The sequence below is a fragment of the Opisthocomus hoazin genome, chromosome 6 (genome assembly GCF_030867145.1).
Source record: "Opisthocomus hoazin isolate bOpiHoa1 chromosome 6, bOpiHoa1.hap1, whole genome shotgun sequence".
NCBI classification, from domain to species: Eukaryota; Metazoa; Chordata; class Aves; order Opisthocomiformes; family Opisthocomidae; genus Opisthocomus; species Opisthocomus hoazin.
The window spans coordinates 64,146,093-64,167,909 of record NC_134419.1 but is presented as its reverse complement, the minus strand read 5'-3'; the positions used below and the strand labels follow the sequence as shown (position 1 = coordinate 64,167,909).

The 21,817-nt window shown below is 63.3% G+C and overlaps 1 protein-coding gene across 2 annotated transcripts; it reads left to right on the top strand.

Moving 5' to 3' along the window:
* Nucleotides 1-8,298: 8,298 nt before the first annotated feature.
* Nucleotides 8,299-20,455, top strand: R3HCC1L (R3H domain and coiled-coil containing 1 like). Of its 2 annotated transcripts, none has more exons than XM_075423548.1 (7): nt 8,299-8,356; nt 13,848-15,316; nt 18,956-19,131; nt 19,240-19,310; nt 19,429-19,524; nt 19,702-19,842; nt 20,032-20,455. In XM_075423548.1, exons 2-7 carry the CDS (start codon nt 13,862-13,864, stop codon nt 20,085-20,087), a joined length of 1,995 nt encoding a protein of 664 aa, XP_075279663.1. In that variant the 5' UTR covers nt 8,299-8,356; nt 13,848-13,861; the 3' UTR covers nt 20,088-20,455. The 2 variants fall into 2 exon arrangements, with proteins under 2 accessions (XP_075279663.1, XP_075279662.1); XM_075423547.1 differs by lacking the exon at nt 8,299-8,356 and adding an exon at nt 13,150-13,464.
* The last annotated feature ends 1,362 nt before the right edge of the window (nt 20,456-21,817 follow it).

Genomic DNA, 21,817 nt, shown 5'->3' with positions numbered 1-21,817 from the left:
GAAGCCAGCTCGAGCATGGCAAGACTGCGAATGGTGCTGGGCACACCAGCTCCCCGGGGCCGCAAACCCGGCGTGCCAGCACAGCGGGGCTCAGCGTGCGTGCACACCCACCGGCAGACACGGGCAGGCCTGCCAGCACGCCGCGCACATACACCTGCACACATGTGTGTGTGTGTGTGCGCGCATAGGTGCGCAGCCACGGCGTGCACAGCTAGACGCGCAGCGCGGTGTGCACGCGTGCAGCTCCACAGGTGCTCGCGCTGTGTCGGCGGGGATGCGCTCGCACCGTGACGTGCCACGGGTAGGCAGATGCTGCGTGCATGCAGGACACACGGGCTGAGAGGGCCTTGCACGCTGCAGCCCCCAGCTCGTGCTACCTGCACTGAGTGGGGTGATTTTCCACTTGTGGGGCTACAAGGCGCTCCCCAATACCCGCTGCTGGAGCCCCTCAATGCCCTTCCCACGGATGCTGTCACCCTGATGGGCTAGGACATTTCTTTGGGGGACAAAGCAGCCAGTAGGCACCTCAGGATGACAACTAGCGTGGCTGTAATCCACAGCACTGCATCAGCCCCCGTGCCCTGTGCTGGCCCAGCCGTCTGCACCCCACACCTCTGCTTGCACCCGTGTGGGGGGCACAGTGGGGCAAGCACCCCAGGGTGGGACACGGGTCTCTGCAAGGAGCTGTGGAGGGGAGCACAGAGCATCAGTCCAACGAGCTGGGATGTCTGCGGGAATGCTCGGCGTGGGGACCTTGGCTGTGCAGCGCACGGGGGGATGCGCAGGGGATGGCGGCGTTGGGGACAATGCACAGGAAATTAGAGCGAGCAGCAGCCAGACACGCTGCGGGGGGAAGGGAGCCACTGCGCTCCATCGAGGGCTGCATGCCGGCAGCAGAAGGCTCTTCTGCTGAGCTGGGGCCAGCGAGAACACCAGCCACCCCCTCGCACACCCAGGACCCCCCTTTCCTGTCCCCGGGGCAGAGGTGTCCTGACTCACCCTGGCCTTTGTTCCTGGGGTGTTTGCCTCATCCATACTGACCCAGCCCCCTGTGAGTGCGGACCCTCTGGCAGCCAGCAGTCCTGACACCCTGTGTCCCTGTGCCTGGCTCATGTGCCACCCCCGGACCTCCTTGGGTAGAAGGGAGCGGGATGCTGGGGACCGATCTGCCCCTTGCCTGCATTGCAATGGGCAGAGGAGTGCCACAGGGCTGTTAGCTGGCAGTGCCAAGTGCTCCAGCCAGCCAAGGTGAGACTGTGGGGTGGCATTGCCAGGCCACCTCCATGGCCCTTGCACTGCTCTGGGAGCTGGAGGACCCTCAGCAGGACAGGAATCTGCCCAGGATCAGCCGGATTCATGGAGCACCCAGCCTGTCTGTCCCCTCCAGCAAATTCTGGATGGTGCAACACAAACTGGGTGCGGGTGAGTAGAGCAGCGCTGACTTCAGGCACTAACCTCCAGGATACTTTGCTGGGGCTGTCGTTCCTCTGCTTAGAGCATCGTGAAGGCCAAGACATCCACCCACAGCCTGGCGGGTGCACAGCACACCCACACTGTCAGCACACTGACACGCACCTACATGCACACGTGCACCAGTCTGCGTGCAGCCACCTCATCTGCACGCGCTCTCTGTGCACACGCATGGTGTGTGAGCGCTCAATGCGCTGCCCGAATGTATGCACAGCCTGTGCATGCACGCACATCTGCACTCACGCGTGCAGTGATGTGCATGCACCCTACCGTGCATGCTGCCCTGTGCACTGCTGCTTGCTGCACCCACCAGCATGGCCGGGCGGGCACTGGAAGAGGGCACATGCTGTCACCGCAGCACACTGCGAGATCCCTCAGCCCCTGAGCCAACCCTGGCTCCTGCCTGGCATTGCTTCCTTCTCTGGAGGGGCTGTGCTGGGACCTCCATCCTCTGAGGGTCTAATTTCCACCCTAAATGTATTCATGGATAATTTATCCCCAGTCATTCCTGTGCTAACATTGTCTTTTAGCTGAAATAGCTCTTCTCCTCCCTGGCGTTTACCCCACTGATGTATTTATAGTGAGCGCTCCGTTCCCCTGCAGCCTGCGCTGTCCTCCCGTCACGGGCCTCCTGGCTCTGCCTCCCCTGGCAGCCCCACGACGCCTCTGCTCCCCTCCCAGTCTGGCTCCAGCACAGGCAGATCCCCCAGGACCCATGCAGGGATGCAAGCGAGTCCCCAGCCCTGCCAGAAATGCCTCTCCTGGTTCCTCCTAGGGTTGCTTTTGCCTCTCCCACCACTGCATGTCCATCGTGCGGTGGCTCTCAGTGATGGATGCCCATGCTCAGCCAGCTGCTCGCTTGGTCCCTCTTTCTCCCTGCTTCCCCTCCCTGTCACTGTCCTGTAGCACTTGACCTCCTGCCGTGCCCGCAGACCCCTGCCCGCTCTGATCCCGCACCCTGGGCCAGCCTTCTGCTCCCCATGCCCGGACACCTGCCAGCCTGGGGGGCTCTTTGTGCCAAGACTGGCGGTGACTTGGGGATTGCCACCCATCCCAGCGGCTCCCCGAGAGCTGCTGCCTCCCAGCACCCTTCCCCAGTCCCTCTTCCCGCCAGCAAGGTCCCTCTCAGGTTCTCGCTGGGCACAGGAACCCCTGGCAAGGAGCATCGACAGAGGCCAGGTCAACCCCGAGGTGTGTTTAATCTCATCCTCCAGTCCTCTTCATCACAGGTTTACTGCACCCTCGGCAGCAGCAGGGTGCGAAGGCTGGGCCCTAGGTGCTGCCCACCCAGGGGGGCCCCAGGGGTGCCCAGCCCCTGTCCTGGGACCCCCGGCCCCATGGCTCCCTCCCACCCCCAGCCCCTGGCTGTGCACAGCTCCCCAGTCCCCGCATGGTCCCCAGCCACTCCTGTCACCGTGCGCAGTGCCCCCGGGTCCCCGCTTGGACTCTTCCTGTCGCCGGGACATCATTAGAAATGTTAATTATTAATTATCACTAAAAGCCCTTTTTGCTGCATTGCTGTTCTCTGCCTATCTCTCTGCCCCGTGCTGCCTGTAACCGGATCCGCCCGCGCTCGCCTCCCGCCTCGCAGTCCCCGTCCCTGCTCTCCCTCGCTACCTGCGGGGTGCAGGGTCGGGGAGTGGCAGCAGTCCCCGTCCCCCTGAGGGATGTGGCCCCACGGGACGAGCTGGGCTTGTCCCCCCTGGGACCCCGGAGCCGCAGCTGGCATGGAGATGCACCAATGCCGGCGGCCAACCCGGCGACTGCCCTGCCCCATGCTAGGAGAGGGGACAGGAGGCCAGAGGAGGGACCCGGCCAGTGCTGAGGTGAATCCAGGGACCACCAGCTCTTCTTGGCTTGGGGTGATGGAGTCCCTGGCAAAGGGAGCGCAGGGACGAGGTGCTGCAGCTCGGGGGTCTCAGCAGGGCAGAGGCAGCAGGCTGGGCTCCAGCCAACGCAGGCAACATCGCCGGCTGGGGTAGAGCAAGCAGGCTGCCAGGAAACCTGGGGTGCTGCTGGCAGCCAGCTGGGGCTGGCAAGGCCCACAAGGCTGGATGTGCGCTCCGCGCAGCCAGATTCTTCGGAGCCATGCAGCTGCAGGGAGGCAGGGGGATGCCCAGCCTGCCCAGCTCAGCCTCCTCTGCCAGGGCTACTGAAAGATTTATCAGCTCCAAGTGGATCCCGCTGATGAATCCATTCAAATCACTGTCTATTGAAAGCGGCCAGGTTCCTTCCCGCAGGGCAGCGGCTGTCACCCGACACAGCGGCACTGTCACGGCCAGCGCTGGGCGAGACTGGGAGCTGCTTCCAGTCACAGCACTCTCGAGCGCTGTCTGCCAGGCAGAAACCACCTCCTGGCAGCATCTCTGCCTGCCGGAGCCGGCCAAGTGCCCTGGTACCTCCTAGGGACCGTGGCAAGATGGGCCGTGATGGAGTGGGCTGTGACACCATGCCAACAGGGGCTTCCTCGAGTCAGGATAAAACCTGGATCCCCCCCAAGAGGTGTCTCCCGTTTATTCCCCCGGTCTTCCGAAGGAGCCAGGCTCCTGCTGCGACTGTTGGAAAGCAAGACCATAGTGGGAAGGAGACAACAGCGATAGCTCAGGGAGAAGCGTTCGGGGGCAGGCTCCCGGGGGAGCGCAGGGAGGAGCACCCAGGCTGCTCCTGGAGCGGTATTGATTCCTGCAGCACCAGCGCTGCCTTCTGTGGCTATTCATTGTCAATGTGTGGGGAAGCAGGGAGCGAGAGACCCCGGCTCCCTGCTCCACAGCCAGCCCACGCTCCTAGGGGCACGGCCCCATTGCCTCCTTGCCCACGGTCCGCTGGCAGCACCGGAGCCTGCCCGCACCATGAGCTGCTTCCTCACATCATACAGCACTGTCACGAGCCGCCGAGTCCCCAGGTGTCTGGTGCAATAACGCAAAGAAGATCTAATCCACCCCAGCCCCAAGCTCTCTGCAGTCCCCTCTCCATGGGCTGAGCATGTCCCCTGGCCGGGCGTGGGGGAGAGACCCAGGGCTGTGGGTGCTCTGTGTGCCCCTGGCTCCGGCTGACGGGCGATTCCCTCCTTGCCCCTGTGTGCCCGTTGCAGCTCCCCAGGGCTTTTCTCTGCCAAAAGCACTCTGCAAGCATTTGCTCTGCAGCAATAGCTCAGAGGGATGCTCACATGAGCACAGACCGGCACTGGGCTGCCTGGGACTGGGGTGCAGCGAGGCGCCTGAGCTGATGCTCGGTCCCAGAAAGTGACTCCTTTCTTTCCTGGTGTTTCAGTGCGAAGCCCAGCACTCAGAGCTTGAGGGGGTCCCAGGACATGCTGGTGGGTGTCTGAGCTCCCCAAGTTGTCTGGCTCCTTTAGAGTCATAACAGAGCAAGCTGGGACTCCTCTGGACCCTGCATGTGGTCCCAGAGGGGTCCCTGGGGCTGGCTGGGGGCTGGTGTGGCTGCAGCAGCCTTGGTATCCCGGGACAAGGTGGTTCCCTGTCCCCGGACCATGCCTGGCTGTTGGTGTTCCTCCTGCTCACGCCTGGCAGAGAGCTGGGGGGGCAGCCAAAACCCCTGCCACCTCTGACCCCCATGTGCGTGTTGAGCCAGCAAGTTCTCTGCTCCCCGAGAACCCTGGGAGTCACACGGGGTGACAGGCTCTCTGGGGGCTGGGAGGAGGCTCCAGGGCTCGGAGGCAGGGCTGGGGGAGAAAAGGCTGCTCAGGGAGCCCAAGCTCAGCCGAGGTCACCCTGTGCTTCCTCTCCTTCCCACCCTGAGGGCTAAGGCTCAGCCCAGCACAGGATGCCGCGCAAGCCGGAGCTGGATACACGGCTTGCCTGCGATCAGACCCAGATCTGTGGCCGGTGACAGCTCCTTTCTCTCCCGTGCTGCTCCTTTCAGGCTGTGCCTCCCCGTGGCCCCAGCTGACGCAGCTGCAGATGAACAGACAAGGAGACCAGGCAGCACTGTCGGCCCGCTCTGCCGTCCCCTGGGAGGCACAGACACGGCAGCTTTAGATCAAGACTCTTCGAAAGCAAGAGCAGCCCTGGCTATCAGCAGAGAGGGGCCAGCCAGCTCCCGGCGCTTGCTCCCACTGGCTGCGTGACATGGGCAGTGGGTTTTAGGATGCTGAGGCAGCCAGGACTGGGGTGCTGGGCCCCCTGACGCAGAGCCATGGGATGCTGCATTTCCCACCGGCGCTGGGCTGAGCGCCTGGGGCATGGCTGGGCTGGTGGCAGACCTGTTGGCAGCAGCCAACACCCTGCCCCAGCACTGGGAGTAGTGGGAGCCCGGTGCCACCCTGCTCTGTGCAGAACGTCTGTCAGCCCTTGGGGAATGGGATCTCCACCCTGGGAAGACTCCCAGGACCCCTGAGACACTGCTAGCCCAGGAGAAGTTGGGCCACGGCCAAGTAAAGCCCTGCAGCCCCACTCTGGGGTTATCTGGCCTCAGGGGCTGGTGCAAGTGGGGTGCGTTTATGTCTCCCCCTTGCCCTCACCTATCCCCTCTTTCCTGGGGTGCACGGAGGTGTCAGTGGTGTAGGGGGTCCTTGTCCCCGTGGGTGGCACTCTGGAGGGTACCACGGTGTCCCTTGTGGGAGGCAGGAGCATGGGCACAGGTGCTGGGGCTGGAGGGGACACGTGAGGTTGTCTCCAGTGGGGGAAGGCGAGGGGGTCCTTCTGCAGCCCACATCTCGCAGCGCTCGGACCGCGCTGTTGCTGCTGCCATGGAAACTGCCATGGAGCATCATCCTCCCGCACCGGCCAGGGCGACGAGGCCACAGCAGACCCAGCCTTCCCCGGCCTCCGTCCGCGGGCACCTGGGCTGACAGAGTGCAAGAGGCTGGGTCCTCCCTGCCAGCCCCCATCCCTTGGTCACCCTGCGGCTGCGACAGGGTGAGGGCACCCATGGGTGGGACACCCAGGGCATGGCAGGGCCGGGGAGGCCGGGGAAGTGCTGGCAGGGGGGGGTGTCTGGTGCCATTCCCAGACAAACCCAGCTCCCACGCGGCCGGGGGCTCCACGCTGCTTGGCCTCCCACAAACATAAATCATTTTCTAATTTATAACATGAATAATTGATTTTGCCTCCGTAGCTGGCGATAAATCTCCTGTGCGCACATGCATAAGAAAATAATAATAATGAAAGCAATCAGGATCTGCTGCCATCGATTACCTGCGAGAGGGCCCACGGTCCCCTGCATGCCACGCTGGGCTGGGGCAGGGGTCATTCCCAGGTGTGCTGGGTGGCCCTGCCTGGTGTGAGCTTCCCTTGCCCTGCACGGGGCACGCGGCTGGGGTGGGATGACCCTACCCGTCCTTGGTCCGTGTCTGTCTTGCCCAAGGGTTGCCCTGCCCAGCCCTCCCTTCCTGGTCACAGGAGTGGCCCCACAGGACCGCGGTGATGGAGCACAGCTTCCTTCCAAGGGCCCTGCCTTGTTCACACCTGCACCCAACTCAAGGGAATCTGAAGGTAAAACACACTGTCGCTTGGGTCCACCACTCGGCACAGCAGCACCAGGTCTCTGGGGCTAATGTACCCTCTGCACTGAGCCCCCACGGCTGTACTGGGACCCACACTGGGCAGGCAGGAAGGTCCGAGTACTTCAGGGCATGCCAGACCTCAGGCATCAGCCATCCCAGCCCTGCAGCTGTGCCCGAGGAGGGCTAGGACGCTTGCCACAGCCCCACGCACTGACGCCCTGTGCAGTGCCTCAGTGACACCTTGCCAGCGTGCCAGGGGACCGCTGCCCGGTACCTCAGAATCACAGAATGTTCGGGGTTGGAAGGGACCTCTGTGGGTCATCTAGTCCAGCCCCCCTGCTGAAGCAGGGTCACCTACAGCAGGCTGCACAGGACCTTGTCCAGGCGGGTCTGGAATATCTCCAGAGAAGGAGACTCCACAACCTCCCTGGGCAGCCTGTTCCAGTGCTCCATCACCCTCAGAGGGAAGAAGTTCTTCCTCATGTTCAGACGGAACTTCCTGTGCTTCAGTTTGTGCCCATTGCCCCTTGTCCTGTCGCTGGGCACCACTGAAAAGAGTCTGGCCCCATCCTCCTGACACTCACCCTTAAGATATTTGTAAGTATATATAAGGTCCCCTCTCAGCCTTCTCTTCTCCAGGCTGAACAAGCCCAGCTCCCTCAGCCTCTCCTCGTAGGAGAGATGCCCCAGTCCCCTCATCATCCTCGTAGCCCTCCGCTGGACTCTCTCCAGTAGCTCCTCATCTTTCTCGAACTGGGGAGCCCAGAACTGGACACAGTACTCCAGATGGGGCCTCACTAGGGCAGAGTAGAGGGGGAGGAGAACCTCCCTCGACCTGCTGGCCACACTCCTCTTGATGCACCCCAGGATCCCACTGGCCTTCTTGGCAGCCAGGGCACAGAAGCTGCACAGCCCTTGGGGAGCTGCAGCAGCCGCGCTGGCCGCCGGCCACCCGACCATCGTGTCCCACCACGCGCACGCCGTGGGGCATCACCTCGCCCGCACCACGGGGCTGCCTGGTAAGAAGCTGCGTGGGCATCGCACCCGAGAGCTGCGGCTCACCAGGAAGCCGGTCCGGGGAGGGGAGGGCAGAGACCCCCTCTCCCTCGCCAGACAAACCAGGGGGGCTGCACCCGCCTGCCCAGAGCCTTCACGGCCCCACGCCCCCGCCCGGAGGGACAACGAGCCCCTCGCCCGCCCGCGCCCCCCGGGCCGCCCCCTCTCCCCGCCCGTGGGACCACCCGGCCCCGTTCCCCCGGGGGCAGGCCCCGGCGCCGGAGCGCTCCGCTGCGGGGCGGCGCGGGTGCCGGTGCCGCACTACAGGTCCCGGCGCTCCCCGCGGCGGGGCGGGGCGGGGCGGGCCCGGCGCGGCGGAAGCGGCGGCGGCGGCGCGGAGCGGCGGGGGATCCGACGCGGCCACGGGTAACGGTGGGGCCCGGCCGGCGGCCCGGCCCGGCGGGCGCCCGGGGCAGGAGCGCTGCGGCGTGGGGTGCGCGCCCTGCCCGCTCCCCGGGATGCGTACTGTGTCCCCCGCCCCGCGTCCCTGCCCTGACCCCCATCCCACGTCCCTGCCCCGAGACCCACCCCACGTCCCAGCCCTACCTCCCACCCCATGTGCCAGCCCTGTCCCCCACCCCACTCTCCCAGCCCTGTCCTGAGCCCCACTCTCCCAGCCCTGACCCCCACCCCACTGTCCCTGCGCTGTCCCCCACCCCACTCTCCCAGCCCTGACCCCCACCCCACATCCCAGCCCTGCCTTCCACCCCATGTGCCAGCCCTGTCCCCCACCCCACTCTCCCTGCTCTGACCCTCACCCCACATTCCAGCCTTGACACCCACCCCACATCCCAGCCCTGACCCACACCCCACTCTCCCTGTCCTGTCCCCCACCCCACATTCCTACCCTGTCCCCCACCCCACGTCCCTGCTCTGCCCCCCACCCCGTGGCCAGGTAGCCCCTGGAGCTCCCAGGTAGCACAGCACATTGCAGACCCTGTAATTCTCCCCAGCTCACTGAGTCACGGGTGATGCCGGCAGTGACAGCCCTCCAGGGCAGGGGAGTTATACGGCGTCTCCCCGTGCTTGGTGTGCCGGGCTCCCATGGCTCGTAAAACACGTGCCCGGTGCTCCTGGGTGCTGGACGCTGCTTTTCACAGCTGCCTGCCTGCCCTTGGCGTCCCCTCCATCCTCTGTGCTGCCGGTGGGGCTCTGCGTGCTGCCCACCGTGGGGCTATCGCGGCCCTGGGGTCGCCTGTGGCACGATGCCCGTGACCACCTTCTGCCCCGTGCACATTCTGGGGTGATCACCGTGGCTACCCGCTTCCTGTCCGAGTGCACCGTGGGGCTCTGGGCCTTGCTTTCCAGGCTGCTCCTGCCCACCGAGTAGCTGCTTTGCATTATTTTCCCTTCGTTTTCCCAGGCTGGGTTTTCCCAGGCTGGGTCTCGTTGTGTCCCCTGCCTGCATTGCTCAGATCCTTTCAATGATTTCTCTGCTTTTGGTAGTGTTCGCAATGCCCCTCTGCTCATTAGCATCTACATATATAATTACAATTCACTTTTCAAGTGAGAATTTGGGGGATGGTGTAAAACTGAATTTCAGCTAAAGTGCATCTCGCTTGCCTTATCCGAAAGCTTTGCTCAGCAATTCTTCCGCAATAACTCCCGCGGAGCAAGCCAAAGCCCTCCATCCGCTGTGCTGCCCGTGGTGGGGCAGCAGCCCGTCGCGGTGGGTCCAGTCCTTCCTCTGGCCGTAACGTTCCGTGCTAAGGATGGGCACTGGGTTCATCCTGCACTCGGGGTTTATTGTCCTTTCTGGCAGAGGAATTCAGCGCCTGGTTTGCTCTGCCCATCACCAGGGCCCTGGTTTCTTCCCGGCACCGTCTGTGTGTCGGCGGGTTAATTGGTTTGTCTCGGCGCTGGCCACGCCAGCCAGGTGACCGTGTCTGTGTGGAGATGCTGTTGTTTGCTTTCCCTGCAGCTGTTTTTGCGAGGCCTCTGCCTCATTTGCATTTTTTTCTGGTTAAAAACAGTAATTTTGCCCTTTTGAGTCATCTTTATTTTTGAGCTATCATTAATTTTCTCTCCCTCCTCGTTTATTAATAGACCTTTTCACTTTTGTGCTGATTCTGCCCAGGTATATTTGTGAAATCCTTTGCATTCTCCTTAGCCCTCTGGCTGTTAACTCCTCCTGCAGCTTTGTTGTCCCTTTCCCCCCCTGCAGCTGCGAGGGGACACTGTCGGCTTACAAAACCGCTCCTGTCTGAAGCCTTCCCCTGCTCTTGTTCCAGGTATCTCCTAAGAGCATCACCAGTGAAAGGCACGACTGACATCTCTCTCTTTTCTCAATGCCTTTGATGCCTGCGCTGCCTCCTCCTCGCGTAGCCAGCGTTTGCTCCAGCTGCTGGAGAGCATCTTTCTCCTGGCAGCAGGGGACGGGGATGTCTTAAAGCCCACGGGGCTGCGGGCAGGCGTCAGACGGGACACCACTCTCCGCTCCTCGAAGTGCTTTGCTTCATGCTGGCAGCTCTGCGTTCTTGCGTTCGCTCTGCCTCTCCCCGCCAGGTGTCCGGGTCCTTCCCTGGCCCCGTCGCCCACTGCGTGAGCCGGGCGGGCTGCGCTGGAGCTCTGCTCCGAGCAGGAGAGGTGCACGGCAGCCAAAACCTCTGACAATCCTCACATGGGCTGCTGGGTGCCGGCATTGTGCAGTCGGTGAGCGTGCCGTGGCGCGTGCCTGGCATGGGATGAGCCCTGTGAGCGGCGGGTTCCCCAGCGGGGCTGTTTAGAATCTCCTTGTACCTAGCTTTTTATTAGTCTTGTTATTGTATTTATTTTTTTTTCCCCTGCTGAAGAGCCCAATCTGCGGCAGGCTGTAAAGAGTGACATTGCGGGTGCGCAAGCTGCATGCCGAGGCCGCATGTGGTCCCCCAAGGCTCCCGGTCCCCCGGTGCTGCTGTCCCCATTCACCGTCAAGGCTTTAAGGTTATCTGCTCTATTGACAGGAGTATGGATTGAGTGGAATTAGAAACCTCGGAGGCTAAAAATACAGCTCCCTGCCAGGAAATGCGGCAGCCTGCTGGGAGGGCGCTGGGTGGCACCGAAACTTTTCTGGGAACTGGCATGCTGTGTGTGAGCCCCAGAGTCCGGCATCCATGCCTATTCCCAAGCTCTCCTCACAGGGCCATGCCTGACACCTCTGCCCGCAGCGGGAGAGGAGAAGGCGTCGGGAGCCCTGGTTTTGCTGTCGGAAGCCCTGGCTTTGCCGTCGGAGCCGCGCCGTAGGTGTCCTTGCCTGCTGGGCAGGGATGCAGATGATGGAGGAACTTGGCGGCGCCCTGTGCAGCGTGAAGCAGGGTCTGCGGTGTGGTCAACCCTGTCTTGCTGCTGTTTGTGGGCTCCTTCCCTGGACAGGAGGAGGAGAGAAATTGGGGAGAAAACGCTGCCCGTCTGTGCTGCAGACGGTCGCTAGAGGAGAAATGCGGGCTGGCACGTCGCCCAAGCAGCTGCCCTGAGACCTTCCAAACTCGAGCCGTGAGCACGAGCTCCCCATGAGCAGCATGTTCCTGGGGACGGTGCCGGGGCAGCCCATGCCTCTGGGGACCTCTGGCCACCTCCTGGCTGATGCTCTGGCATCCCCCTGGCCATGCCAGGCTGTGCTGTGCCTGGCCAGCGGGCATGACGTCCTGGGCAGCTGGGCAGTGCTCCCACCACCACTTTTACCATGGTACTGTGGCGTGCCCGGTCCGGGGCTGCCTTTCCCTGCTTGGTGCCATGATGCCGAGCTGTTTTGCCAGCCAGCACCGAAAAGCAGGGCAGCAGCTGGGGCAGCACAGACCCTGTTGGGGATGCACTGCCCATCGCTGCCTGGCTCTGCGGGGCGAGCAGTGAGCTGGGTCCTGGAGTCTGGAAGTGGTGGGGTTGCCCTGCCCAGCGTAGTGTGAATGAGACCCGAAGCCAGGGCCGTTGCTGTGCCTCCCAGAGCATGAAATCGGTCGGTGCCGACGCGTGGCCGTGGCATCGATGAAGTGTGTAATAGGCTGGGGGGCAGGAGCTGTGCTGCCCTGGGGGGGGAAAAAACAAAGTGCTGCAGCATCCTTGCCAGCTTGGGCTGACCACGACCTCGCCGTGCTTCTCCCCAGGCTGTGGGAAGTGGCTCTTCCCCAGCAGCACGCAGCAGGCAGAGGCAGGGCTGTGCGGGGAGAGGGTGCTCCCGGCACCAGCCGTCTGGCTAATGCTGCACCATCTGCTTTGGAGGGTGAGGCAAGGTGAATGGCAAGCTTTCGAGGAGCCCATAAATCGTGCGTGCAGAGGCTCTTCTTGGAGGTGACTCGGGATGTGCATGGAGCAATGCTGTTCCTGGCGGCTCCCCGTGCTGGAAATCCTCGGGAAGCAGAGCCTGGGGGGATCAGTGATGCCCCGCAAGGCGTTCGGTGATGTCCCATGGGCTGAGGCTCTGGGCTTGGCCTGGAAAAGTCTTTTAGCAGGACGTGCTTTGGTGCGGTTGGAAGCGCTGCGTGGCTGGAAATGGTGGTGCCGGGGGAGCTCCTGATGCCCCCTCCCCTCCGGCACCGAGAAAATGCATAACGCCTCGGTGTTGAAAAATGACTAATCCAGACCTCGGAGGGTTTGTAGGATACGTTCCTTTCTCGCGGTCGATAAAGATAAAGGGGATCGTTCTGCCAGCGAAATTAGTGTATCAAAGAGGGGGGAAAAAAAATAACAAGAGCTGCGGAGACAGAAATATGGTTGGGGCAGCCCTGGGCTGGTGTCCAGCATCACCGCGGCGCCCGTGCCTGCGCCTCGTGCCGCGGAGGTGGGCAGGAGCGCACCTCTGCGGCACGAGGCGCAGGCACGGGCGCCGCGGTGATGCTGGGGAGCACTGCCCTGCCCGGGCTTGCCGGCGGTTTCCAGAGAGCCGTGAGAGACCCATCCATCACGCTGAGGCAGCCGTCCGTCCGTCCGTCAGGATGATGCCGCGCGGCACGGGCAGCCCCGGCCACTTTCCAGCCGGCGGTTGGCCTCCCCTCGCCTTCCCGGCACCGCTGCCGGCTGTCGGTGAGGGGCCGAGGGGAGCGTTCGCGCCTCGGTCGGGGGCTGCGTGGAGGGGAGGCTAATGTACCGGAGGTGCCTCGGAAATGAGAGCCTTGGATGGGTTCCTGGCCCTATTGATCCGCCGGCAGTTTATGCATCCTGACATTCATAATCTCGGTCGGCGCTGATGGTCCAGATTAATGGGCCCGGGGGCTGTCCATCCGTCACTTCACATTAATTACTGAAGAGGTGTTTTTCCAGTGATTTACCTGACAGCGGCCCGTGATGAATCCCCCTAAACGGAGTGGGCAGTGATTAATCACGGGGCCCCGGCCCAGCCCCGCTCTGCCTTCCCCTTGACCGCAGCGCAGCCCCCCCACACCATCCGTCCCCATAAACCCTGCCCGATGCATATTTATAGGGGCAGGGGGGCCTGGAGGGTCGTGGCATGCCTGCTTCTGCCAAAGATGATGAAAAATCAATCTGCCGGGACGGGGCAGCAGGTGAGCGGGGCTGTGGCAGCCTTGGCCCTGCACCAGGGTGTCCCGGGGCTGGGGTTTGGTTTCTGGTGCTCCACAGCTGCCGTGGTTTTTGATGCATGGATGGTGCAAGGGCTCTGCGTCGTGCTTTGGACCCTGGGGGTTCCAGGCTGCAGCTGCTGGAGCAGGGTGATGGTGGCGGGGTTTCCCTGCTTCCCCTGTAGCCTGGCACACCCCACCTAAGGCTGTAGGGCTGCAGGGTGCTCCGGGCGCCAAACCCCATCTGCAGCGTGGGTGAGTGTGGGGCTGGGACCTGACCCACCGACGGGCAGGGGATGCCCACCGCAAGCCCGGCCGGGGGGCTGCTGGGGCGCGGGCAGGGTGGTGACGCTGTTTCTCCTCGGCAGGTGACGGTGGCACCATGCAGCAGGAGGCAGAGGGCGGCCGGCTGCGCCGCAAGAAGCCCGACATGGCCCTCTACGTGCCCAAAGCGCGGCGGGAGAGAGCGGCACAAGTGGCGGGCGACGTGCCGGCCGGGCACCGCCGGGAGCCTGAGAACCACCGCCTGGCGCAGGACGCTTACTGGGGCAGCGGTGAGGGGCAGAGGAGAAGCCCGCGTGCCAGGACACAGGCAGGCAGAGCGACCAGGAGGGACAGCAAGGGGGATGCCGGCCCAAAGGAGCCGCGGTCAGCCTCTGCTGGGCATTGCTGGAGGCTGGGAGGCAGCTGCTCCATCACACCGGAGAGCCTGGGGGCATCACCCATCGTGCAGGAGCCATGCCCAGACCCAGCTGTTGCCCAGCCCTGGGACGGGCAGGACAAAGCATCCCATGATGAAGGACTCGGGGACCTCAGTTGCGGACGCCAGATGATGAGGACCAAGCCTGACCCTCCATCTACACCAAGTGCGGAGCCTGGGGCCATGGAGGCTACCCCTAAGGCTGGGGGTGACCCTACTAGCCAAACACCCCCAGCTAGCCCAACGCTGGCGTGTCAGACAGGGCCTGGTGACGTGTCGGAGCATTTGGGGGACAGCGCACCGGATGCAGCCGGGGACCTCTCTTGGAGCCCGGGAGAGCGTGTCCTGCCATCAGCAGAGACGGGCAACTGGGGCAGCAAGCCCGGACTGACGTGGGAGGCTGCAGGTCCAAAAGCCCAGGGGGAGGAAAGGGAGCCTGGGGGGTTTCTCCTGGCAGAGCAGAGCGAGGGCTGTGCCACTGGGGTGCCAGCAGAGGAAGAGGAGAGGCAGGGAGGCACGGCTGAGCTTGCCGTGGGTAGCAGCTCAGAGGTACCAGGAGCTGGCTGTGAAACCAGGTGCTCGAGGGGTGGTGTGGGTGACAGGCCGGTGCTCTCCGGGGAGAACACCCCGAGGCAGGACGTGGGCAGCCCATCCCGGCTCCCACCTGGCAAGGAGGAGCGTGCTGCTGGGGCCGGGCGTCCCGGTGGGGAGGGTATCCCAGTACCCGCTGTGGAGGGAGCGGGCAGCACCTCTGCCTGCACGGACGGCAGCGCCGGGGCTGACAGCAGCCTGATGGGTGCTGGCCAGGAGCCGGGGAGCGATGTGTGGGAGCGGGCACCCCTGGAGAGCCGTGAGCCCCCACCGACCCTGGAGCTGCTCTGCCGCGGTGTAGAGGAGCTCTCGCCTACGGCCTGGGCTGAGGAGCTGGTGGTGGCAGGCGAGGACACGGGCTCGCCGCAGCAGCAGCAGTGTGGCCAGGGGGTTGAGGAAGAAGAGGGGGGTCTCCGCAGCGACTCCCCAAAGGCAGAGCAGACCGGTGCCGGGACCCCAAGCCAGGCCAGCCCGGGTGCTGAGAAGAGCTGGGACGCGCTGTTCAATGACGACGGGGACTGCCTGGACCCGCGTCTGCTGGAGGAGGTACGTCCTGCGAGCCGTCTCCCGCGGGGATTCGCAGGGATGGTGGCTGCTGCCTGCTGGGACACAGGGACAGGGATCCGTGGGGGTCAGCTGTCCCTGTGCCCTCCGGGGTGGGTGCGTGGAGGGTGGGTTGCACCTGGGGCACGTGGCCCTCTGAGCTGCCTGCGGTGCCACCATGCCTGGGATCTCCACCTTCCGCCCTCCAGCTGGTTCCCATCCCATTCTGTGGTGCCGGTGAAGGCTGGGGGAGATCTTCCCTCTCTAGTACATAAAGCGCACCCAGTAAAACCTGCTCGAGCACCGTAAACTGCAACTGCACCCTCGTGAAACCGGGACTGGCGATAAAGAAATGGGCTGAGACGTATGGGCTCCCATTGAAATAGCAACGGGATGTTTCCTCGAAACTACGGCTTCTTAATCAGCTGTGGCTCATTACCATCCCCTCCTGTACGCATGCAGCTGAATTTACTACGATTAGCTGCTTAGCACTGGGACCCACGTCGTTTTCCTGCTGTTCATGAGGAAAGCTCGGCTTCTGCAGCGAGGCTGGATATCCCTTATTGGAGTTTAAATCAGTAGTGTCAAACCAGTAATTTTCCAAATGACATTAATGTGCCCAAAGTAACAAAGAGCACTAATATTGTTGCAGCCAGCGTCCATCCACCCCGGGCTGGAAGCAGGGTGTGAAGTGGCGGATGGTGCCTGATAACAGCTTCTGGGAAGGGATGAGGGTAGCTCAGGAGCATTGTTACTGAGGAGCGCTGGTGCCCACCTCGTCCGTGGGGCTGTGCGCTGGCTGGTGTGCCCTCACTGAGCCTGGCAGGCTGGGACAAGGTGTCGGGTACGCAGGGATCTCTTCCGGGGCTGCTCGGAGGGAGATGCGGAAGAGCTTTGGGTACCCCCATCCCTGCCTGGCTGTACCCACCCCCCCCAGCTGTGGTCCCCCATCCTCCAGCTGGGAGGCTGCGGTGAGTGCTGGGGTGAGGGGGACGGGGCTGCTGCTCCCATGGCAGCTGGCACACGTGGCGCTGGCTTTCTGTGGGCTGGCACGGGGGACACGGCTTTGTCCTTGGGCACAGCAGAGCAGCTGCCTGGCCCCACTGGGGGGGCAGGTCAGGGAGAGCCTATGTTATTGTGCAGCCGTAGGGTGCTGCAGGTGAGGTTGTGCTGTGCAGCACAGGTGTCAGCTATGAACAGCTCTGGAGCATCTGCGTTAGCACCCCGGTGCACAAGATCTGAGCAAAGTTTGAGCTTTCCAGGGAGCTTCCTCAAAATGGGTGAATAAGAACCTGAAAAAGGGATTTGTCAATTAAAAATTGCCATCTTCACCTCCCTGCAGATTCCCATGCTGAGCCTGGTGCTTCCCGAGCCCTCTGAGCTCTTGTCAGGCAGACGTGGCTGCCTTCGGAGGGTGCAGGTCCTTGGGGAGATGGAGCTGTTGTTAATTAACAAAAAGTACAAGAAAATTAGTAGCGTTCTTCCTCGTAACCGAATCCTTATGCGCTGCGGATAGCCAGCAGAGAGCAAGATTTATGACATTCTGTGTGGAGGAGAGATTTCTGATAGGGGATGGCTTTAATCTAGCAGGAAAAAACACCGTAGCGAGATCCATTGGTTGGAGGCTGGAACCAGACAAATTCAGAGTAGTAATCAGTTTGAACGCAGAGGGTAATTAAGCACTGCGACCGTTTCCTTGCAGGCTCAGTGGACTCCATCAGCTGGCGCGGTGTGCTGGGGGCTGCGGTGCGTGCTGGGATCTGTGGTGCGTGCTGGGGACTGTGGTGTGGGCTGGGGACAGTGGTCCCTATGTACTGGTGCACGCCTGCCCTCAGCAAGCAAGCAGGAGTGTAGGCGAGGGAGCACGGAGCCCTCTGACGTGCTCTGGTGAGGGTGCTTCTCTACAGAGCAGCGAGGCGTGATGGGCAGGCTTCGTTTCCTGCCTCTGCCGTCAGTCTGTCCATCCGCCAGCAGCCCCTTCCCCGTGCCGGGTGCCTGGCAGAGCTGGGGTCTGCATGCCGTGCCTGGGGGGGCTGCGGGCACCCTGCATGCCCAGGCTGGCAGCGCGAGGGGACCTGTTGAGCCGTGCCTGCCGTGCGGCTGAGCCCGGCTGCCAGACGGCTCCTGTCCTTGCTGCCCCACCACACTCGGTGATTTGTGAAGGTCAAGGACCGCTCCGGCACTCCGTGCTCCCGCTCTCTAATCATCTTCCCGGCGCCTGGCACTACCCGAGTGCTCTGCTCCCTGAAGCGGCACCGCAGGGCTCCTTCGTCTCCCCTGAGCGGGCAGGGGTTGCGGGGCGCGCTCGGTTAATGGGTGATGGTGGTGGGGCAGGCGGCTCTGCCGGCAGTGCTAGGCTGTCCCGTGAGCTCCATAACTCAGCTCTCCCCTCTGCCGGCATCCAGCTGCCCTGGCAGCACCCCCTCACCTGCCGTGAATCCATCTTCCCCATAAAGTTGTCGGAATGAACACTTTTTATTGACTGAGCTGGCGGGGATTTATGGAGTCTAACCTTCCAGCCGTGGTGCGCTCTGCTACGATCGCTTGGGGGATCGGGCTGGGAACCTGGCTGAGTTATGTACCCGCTCCCCGGCACCGCGCCGGCCCGCGTTCCTGGGGGACGGAGGAGCCGCTGCTGGCTTCGGGCTCTGCCCGGCCTGGTGTCACAGCCCGAGCCGGGCCGTGAATCCCCTTGGCTGCTGGCACGGGGCGGTTTGGGAAGCGGAGGTGCAGCAAGCGGTGCGGGGTGGCCCACTGGCACCGATGCTGCGGGGCAGAGAGGAGCAGGGGCAGCTGCACCCCCGTGTCGTGACAGCGGGAGACTGCTGCCCGTGTTTTAGAGAGAAGGTTGAAAAATGGGCGAGGTAGAAAAGCACTACAGCCATCATCTTTCAGGGCTGGAGAAAGTGCCCCATTGTGAGATACTAAGCACGCACAACCCGTTTAGCTTATCAAGAAGAAGATTGAGAAGGGACTTGATTAGTGTGAGTAAGTGCCGTCATGGGGAGGGGAGCAGGGACTGAGGGCTCTTTAATCCAGCAGAGAGGCAGAACAAGAACTGCCGGCTGGAAAGCAAAGCCAGACAAATTCAAATGAGAAATAAGGCATAAATTTTTAGCCGTGCAGGTGATTAACCACCAGAACTTGCTCCTCAGGGGAGCGTTGGCTTTTCCATCTCGGCTTCTGGGATGCCGACAGGCTGCTCACCCAGCACGCGTGCTGCAGCTGGGACACGCTGAGCCTGGTGCTCCCGTGCAGCAGGCGGACATCAGGCTTTGCTCCCGGCCTTGCTGTCCTGCTCCTCGTTGTTCCCCAAATGCAGTTTGGGTGAGCACGTCACGACAGAAGGAGCGTGGTGCTTGGGGATGCACGCGCTGTCTCACCGGTGCCATTCCTACCACATCCCTGGTGGAACCACAGAGCGCAGCAAGTGAAGGAATGCTGGTAATGGAAAAAGCAAGTGCATGGCATGGGAGCCCCGGTCGATAACTCTTAATATCTCAATGCCGTGAATCCATCTGCGGTGCTGGGGCGGGTGGCAGGGGCTGGGCTGCTTCCTGGGGACGCTTGCAGTGGATCGGGAGCTGGTGTGTAGTGGGCAAGCACGAGTTTCTCAGTGCCATGCCTCTCCCACCCCTGCAGCTCTCGGGGGGTGAGAAGCGCCGGGAGAGCCAGCAGTCACCCCGCTTCGACTACTATGGGGCTGAGCCCGCCGCACTGGACCTCAGTGATGCTGAGCTGCCCCACGTCATCGAGATCTATGATTTCCCCTCGGACTTCCGCACTGAGGACCTGCTGCGTGTCTTCTGCAGCTATCAGTGAGTCTGCCGGCAGTGCCCCGTCCCCGGCGCTGGGGTCCCCTGCCTGGGCTCTGCTCCGTACCCCTGCACACCCAGTGCCTTGCTGAGCTTCCCTCTCTCCGGCAGGAAAAAAGGCTTTGATATTAAGTGGGTAGACGATACACATGCCCTGGGGATCTTCTCCAGCCCCATAACAGGTACTGCTCCCAGTTTGGCTGAGGATGGGTAAAGGGGAGACATCCCTGCCTCTCCCACGGCCGGATCCTGGGCATGTGGCTGGCCCTGCATGCAGACGCTGCTGCTCTTTCCCCACAGCACGTGATGCCCTCAGCACCAAGCACCTGATGGTGAAGACTCGCCCACTATCCCAGGGCACTCGTGCCTCTAAAGCCAAAGCTAGGGCGTATGCCGGTGAGTGATGCTGCCCTGTGCTGGCTCGTGGCATGGTGCTTGTGCTGCAGCATCTTCATCCTGGTAACTGGGGAGGGACGGGGCAGCCGTAAGCGGCTTAAGGGCTGCGGAGCTGTGACGGCTGCCACATCCCTCCTGGGATGGCCCTACTAATAACCCCCATCTCCACTCACCCAGACTACCTGCAGCCGGCCAAGGAGCGCCCGGAAACATCGGCTGCCCTGGCTAGACGGCTGGTGATCGGTGCTCTGGGAGTACGCAGCACCCAAACGCAAGCCCAGCGAGATGCCGAGCGGAGGAAGCTGCAAGAAGCCCGGGGTGAGCTTTGGATGCTGGGGGGGGGGGTTGGGGCTGTGGCGTGGGGAGACCACTCTCATGGATGCCCCTTCTCACAGGGTGCTGGGTGAGAGTGGGCTGCACCAGGGTGGGCTCCAGGCACCTCTGGGGGGAAGTGGGTGGCTGTGGGGTGATGGGGACATGGTGTTGACTCTCCCCTTGTCTCCGCAGAGAGGAAGCGCCTGGAGAACAAGCAGCGGGAGGATGCCTGGGAGGGCCGGGAGTGAGCTGGGAGGCTGTACCTTACCCATGCTGGGAACCCCCCTGGGGTGCCTGGGCCCCTCTCTGCGGTCAGGCAGGGCACCCTGCATCTTGGAGCAGGGACAGATCCTGCACCGCATCCCAGAGCACTGGGCTGCTCCACTGAAGGGGCTGAGCAGGGCGTGCGCAGGCAGGTTGGTGCCGTGTGGATGCTGTCACTGTCGGGCAATGCTGCCCGCCCTGCCCAGGGCAGGACCCCCTGTGCTGCCTGCTGCAGCGGGAGCAGCCGACGGGACGTGGCGAGCTCAGCAGCGAGCATGTGGGGCCGTGTGGGGCAGCCCTGGCCACCTGGCAGGGCCTGGCGAGCGAGAGTTTGTCCTTTATTTTGCTAATAAATACCGTTTATTTTGTTTGCCTAGCTGGGCTGTGGCTCCCCGTGGCCCTGCGTGCCAGGGGAGGGTGTGCATGCTGGGGGCTGCCACACATGGTCCCGCCACCGTGGGGATGTCCACCCCGCCAGGTGGTTGGCATCCCCGGTGGGTGGGTGGGGGGCACAGGCAGGGGCGATCGGGCAGGGCGACGGGCAGGAATGTGCTGGCACGGCCCCTGTTTACTTCCGCAGAGCAGCTGCGGCCCCGAACAGCGGGGCCCTTGTCAGCGTGCGGGCAGGGCCGCATTCCCGACCCCGTGCGGGGCTGTGATGTGGCCGCGCTGCTGGCCCGGGCGGGCTGGGGGCTTCCTGCCCTGCCCCACGGCCGGGGCGCGGGCGGGCGGCTGGGACCTGCCTTTGGCTCCTCTGCTTTGCGTCGTCTCTCCGCACCTGAAAACCAGCCCTGCGTGCCCCAGCGCTCCTGCCCTGCTGCCCTCCAAACTCTCTGGGATGTGGTTTGTGGGGCTCCCGAGCCCTTTGCAGCAGGTGGGGATGGGGACGGTGCTTTCCCGCCAGCCCTGCCAGCGGTTTGTGTGTTTTCAGTCGCGGCTGCTTCCCCTCAGCCTGTGCTGAAGGGCTCGTGTGGCTGCCCCGTGTCCCCTGGCTGTCCCCCAGCTTGGCGGCGGTGGAGCCGGTCATGACCCGGTGCCGGTGGCACTGCCAGCTGGGAGCTGTCTCGGCTGCTGCTCCTGGCTGCTCACGGCTGGGCCAGTGGAAATTTCAGGGCACAAAGCTGCTGTCATGTGGAAAGCATCTTCCCCGTCTGGCATCCCTCGAACCCTGACCACGGCGGAGCAAGCCTCTGCTGGCACGCGTCTTGCCATGGCCACTGGCCTTGGGCCACCCCAGTGCATCACTGCTGTCCCCGGCAGCTCCTCCACCTGTGGGGACTGTCATGTGTGGGTACAACCCAGCCTGCCTGGCTGTGCGGGGCCAAGGCGGGTGCTGGCAGCCCCCCACCCTGGGCTGGTGTCTGCCGGCAAGGTCTGGATGGGATGTGCAAGGAGGGCAGTGGCACTGCCCGGTAGCTGGCTTGCCGCAGGTCAGGTAGTAGAGTGTAGTTTGGTTGTGAACATTCCCATTTATTTCCTTTAAAAAAAATTTGCTAGAAACCACAAGAGGAAAGAAACACTGAGAGCAAGGGCACAGTGTCCCCACCTTGTGCCTGGGAGCAAGGGCACAGTGTCCCCACCTTGTGCCTGGCAGCAAGGGCATGGAGGGGCAGAGCAGCCCCATCCCTGCCCCCGGGGCTGGGAAGCTGCCAGGGCAGCCTGGGAAAGCCCAGCACAGCGGCTGCAGCGTGGTGGCCGGTGGGCTGGCTGCCGG

Bases quoted from the DNA above. Each gene is read 5' to 3' on its own strand.
- R3HCC1L (XM_075423547.1), top strand. From the start codon at position 13,410: ATGCCTGCTTCTGCCAAAGATGATGAAAAATCAATCTGCCGGGACGGG. The intron at 13,465-13,847 runs GTGAGCGGGGCT...TCTCCTCGGCAG, and splicing joins CTGCCGGGACGGGGCAGCAG to GTGACGGTGGCACCATGCAG. The intron at 19,311-19,428 runs GTACTGCTCCCA...CTTTCCCCACAG, and splicing joins CTTCTCCAGCCCCATAACAG to CACGTGATGCCCTCAGCACC.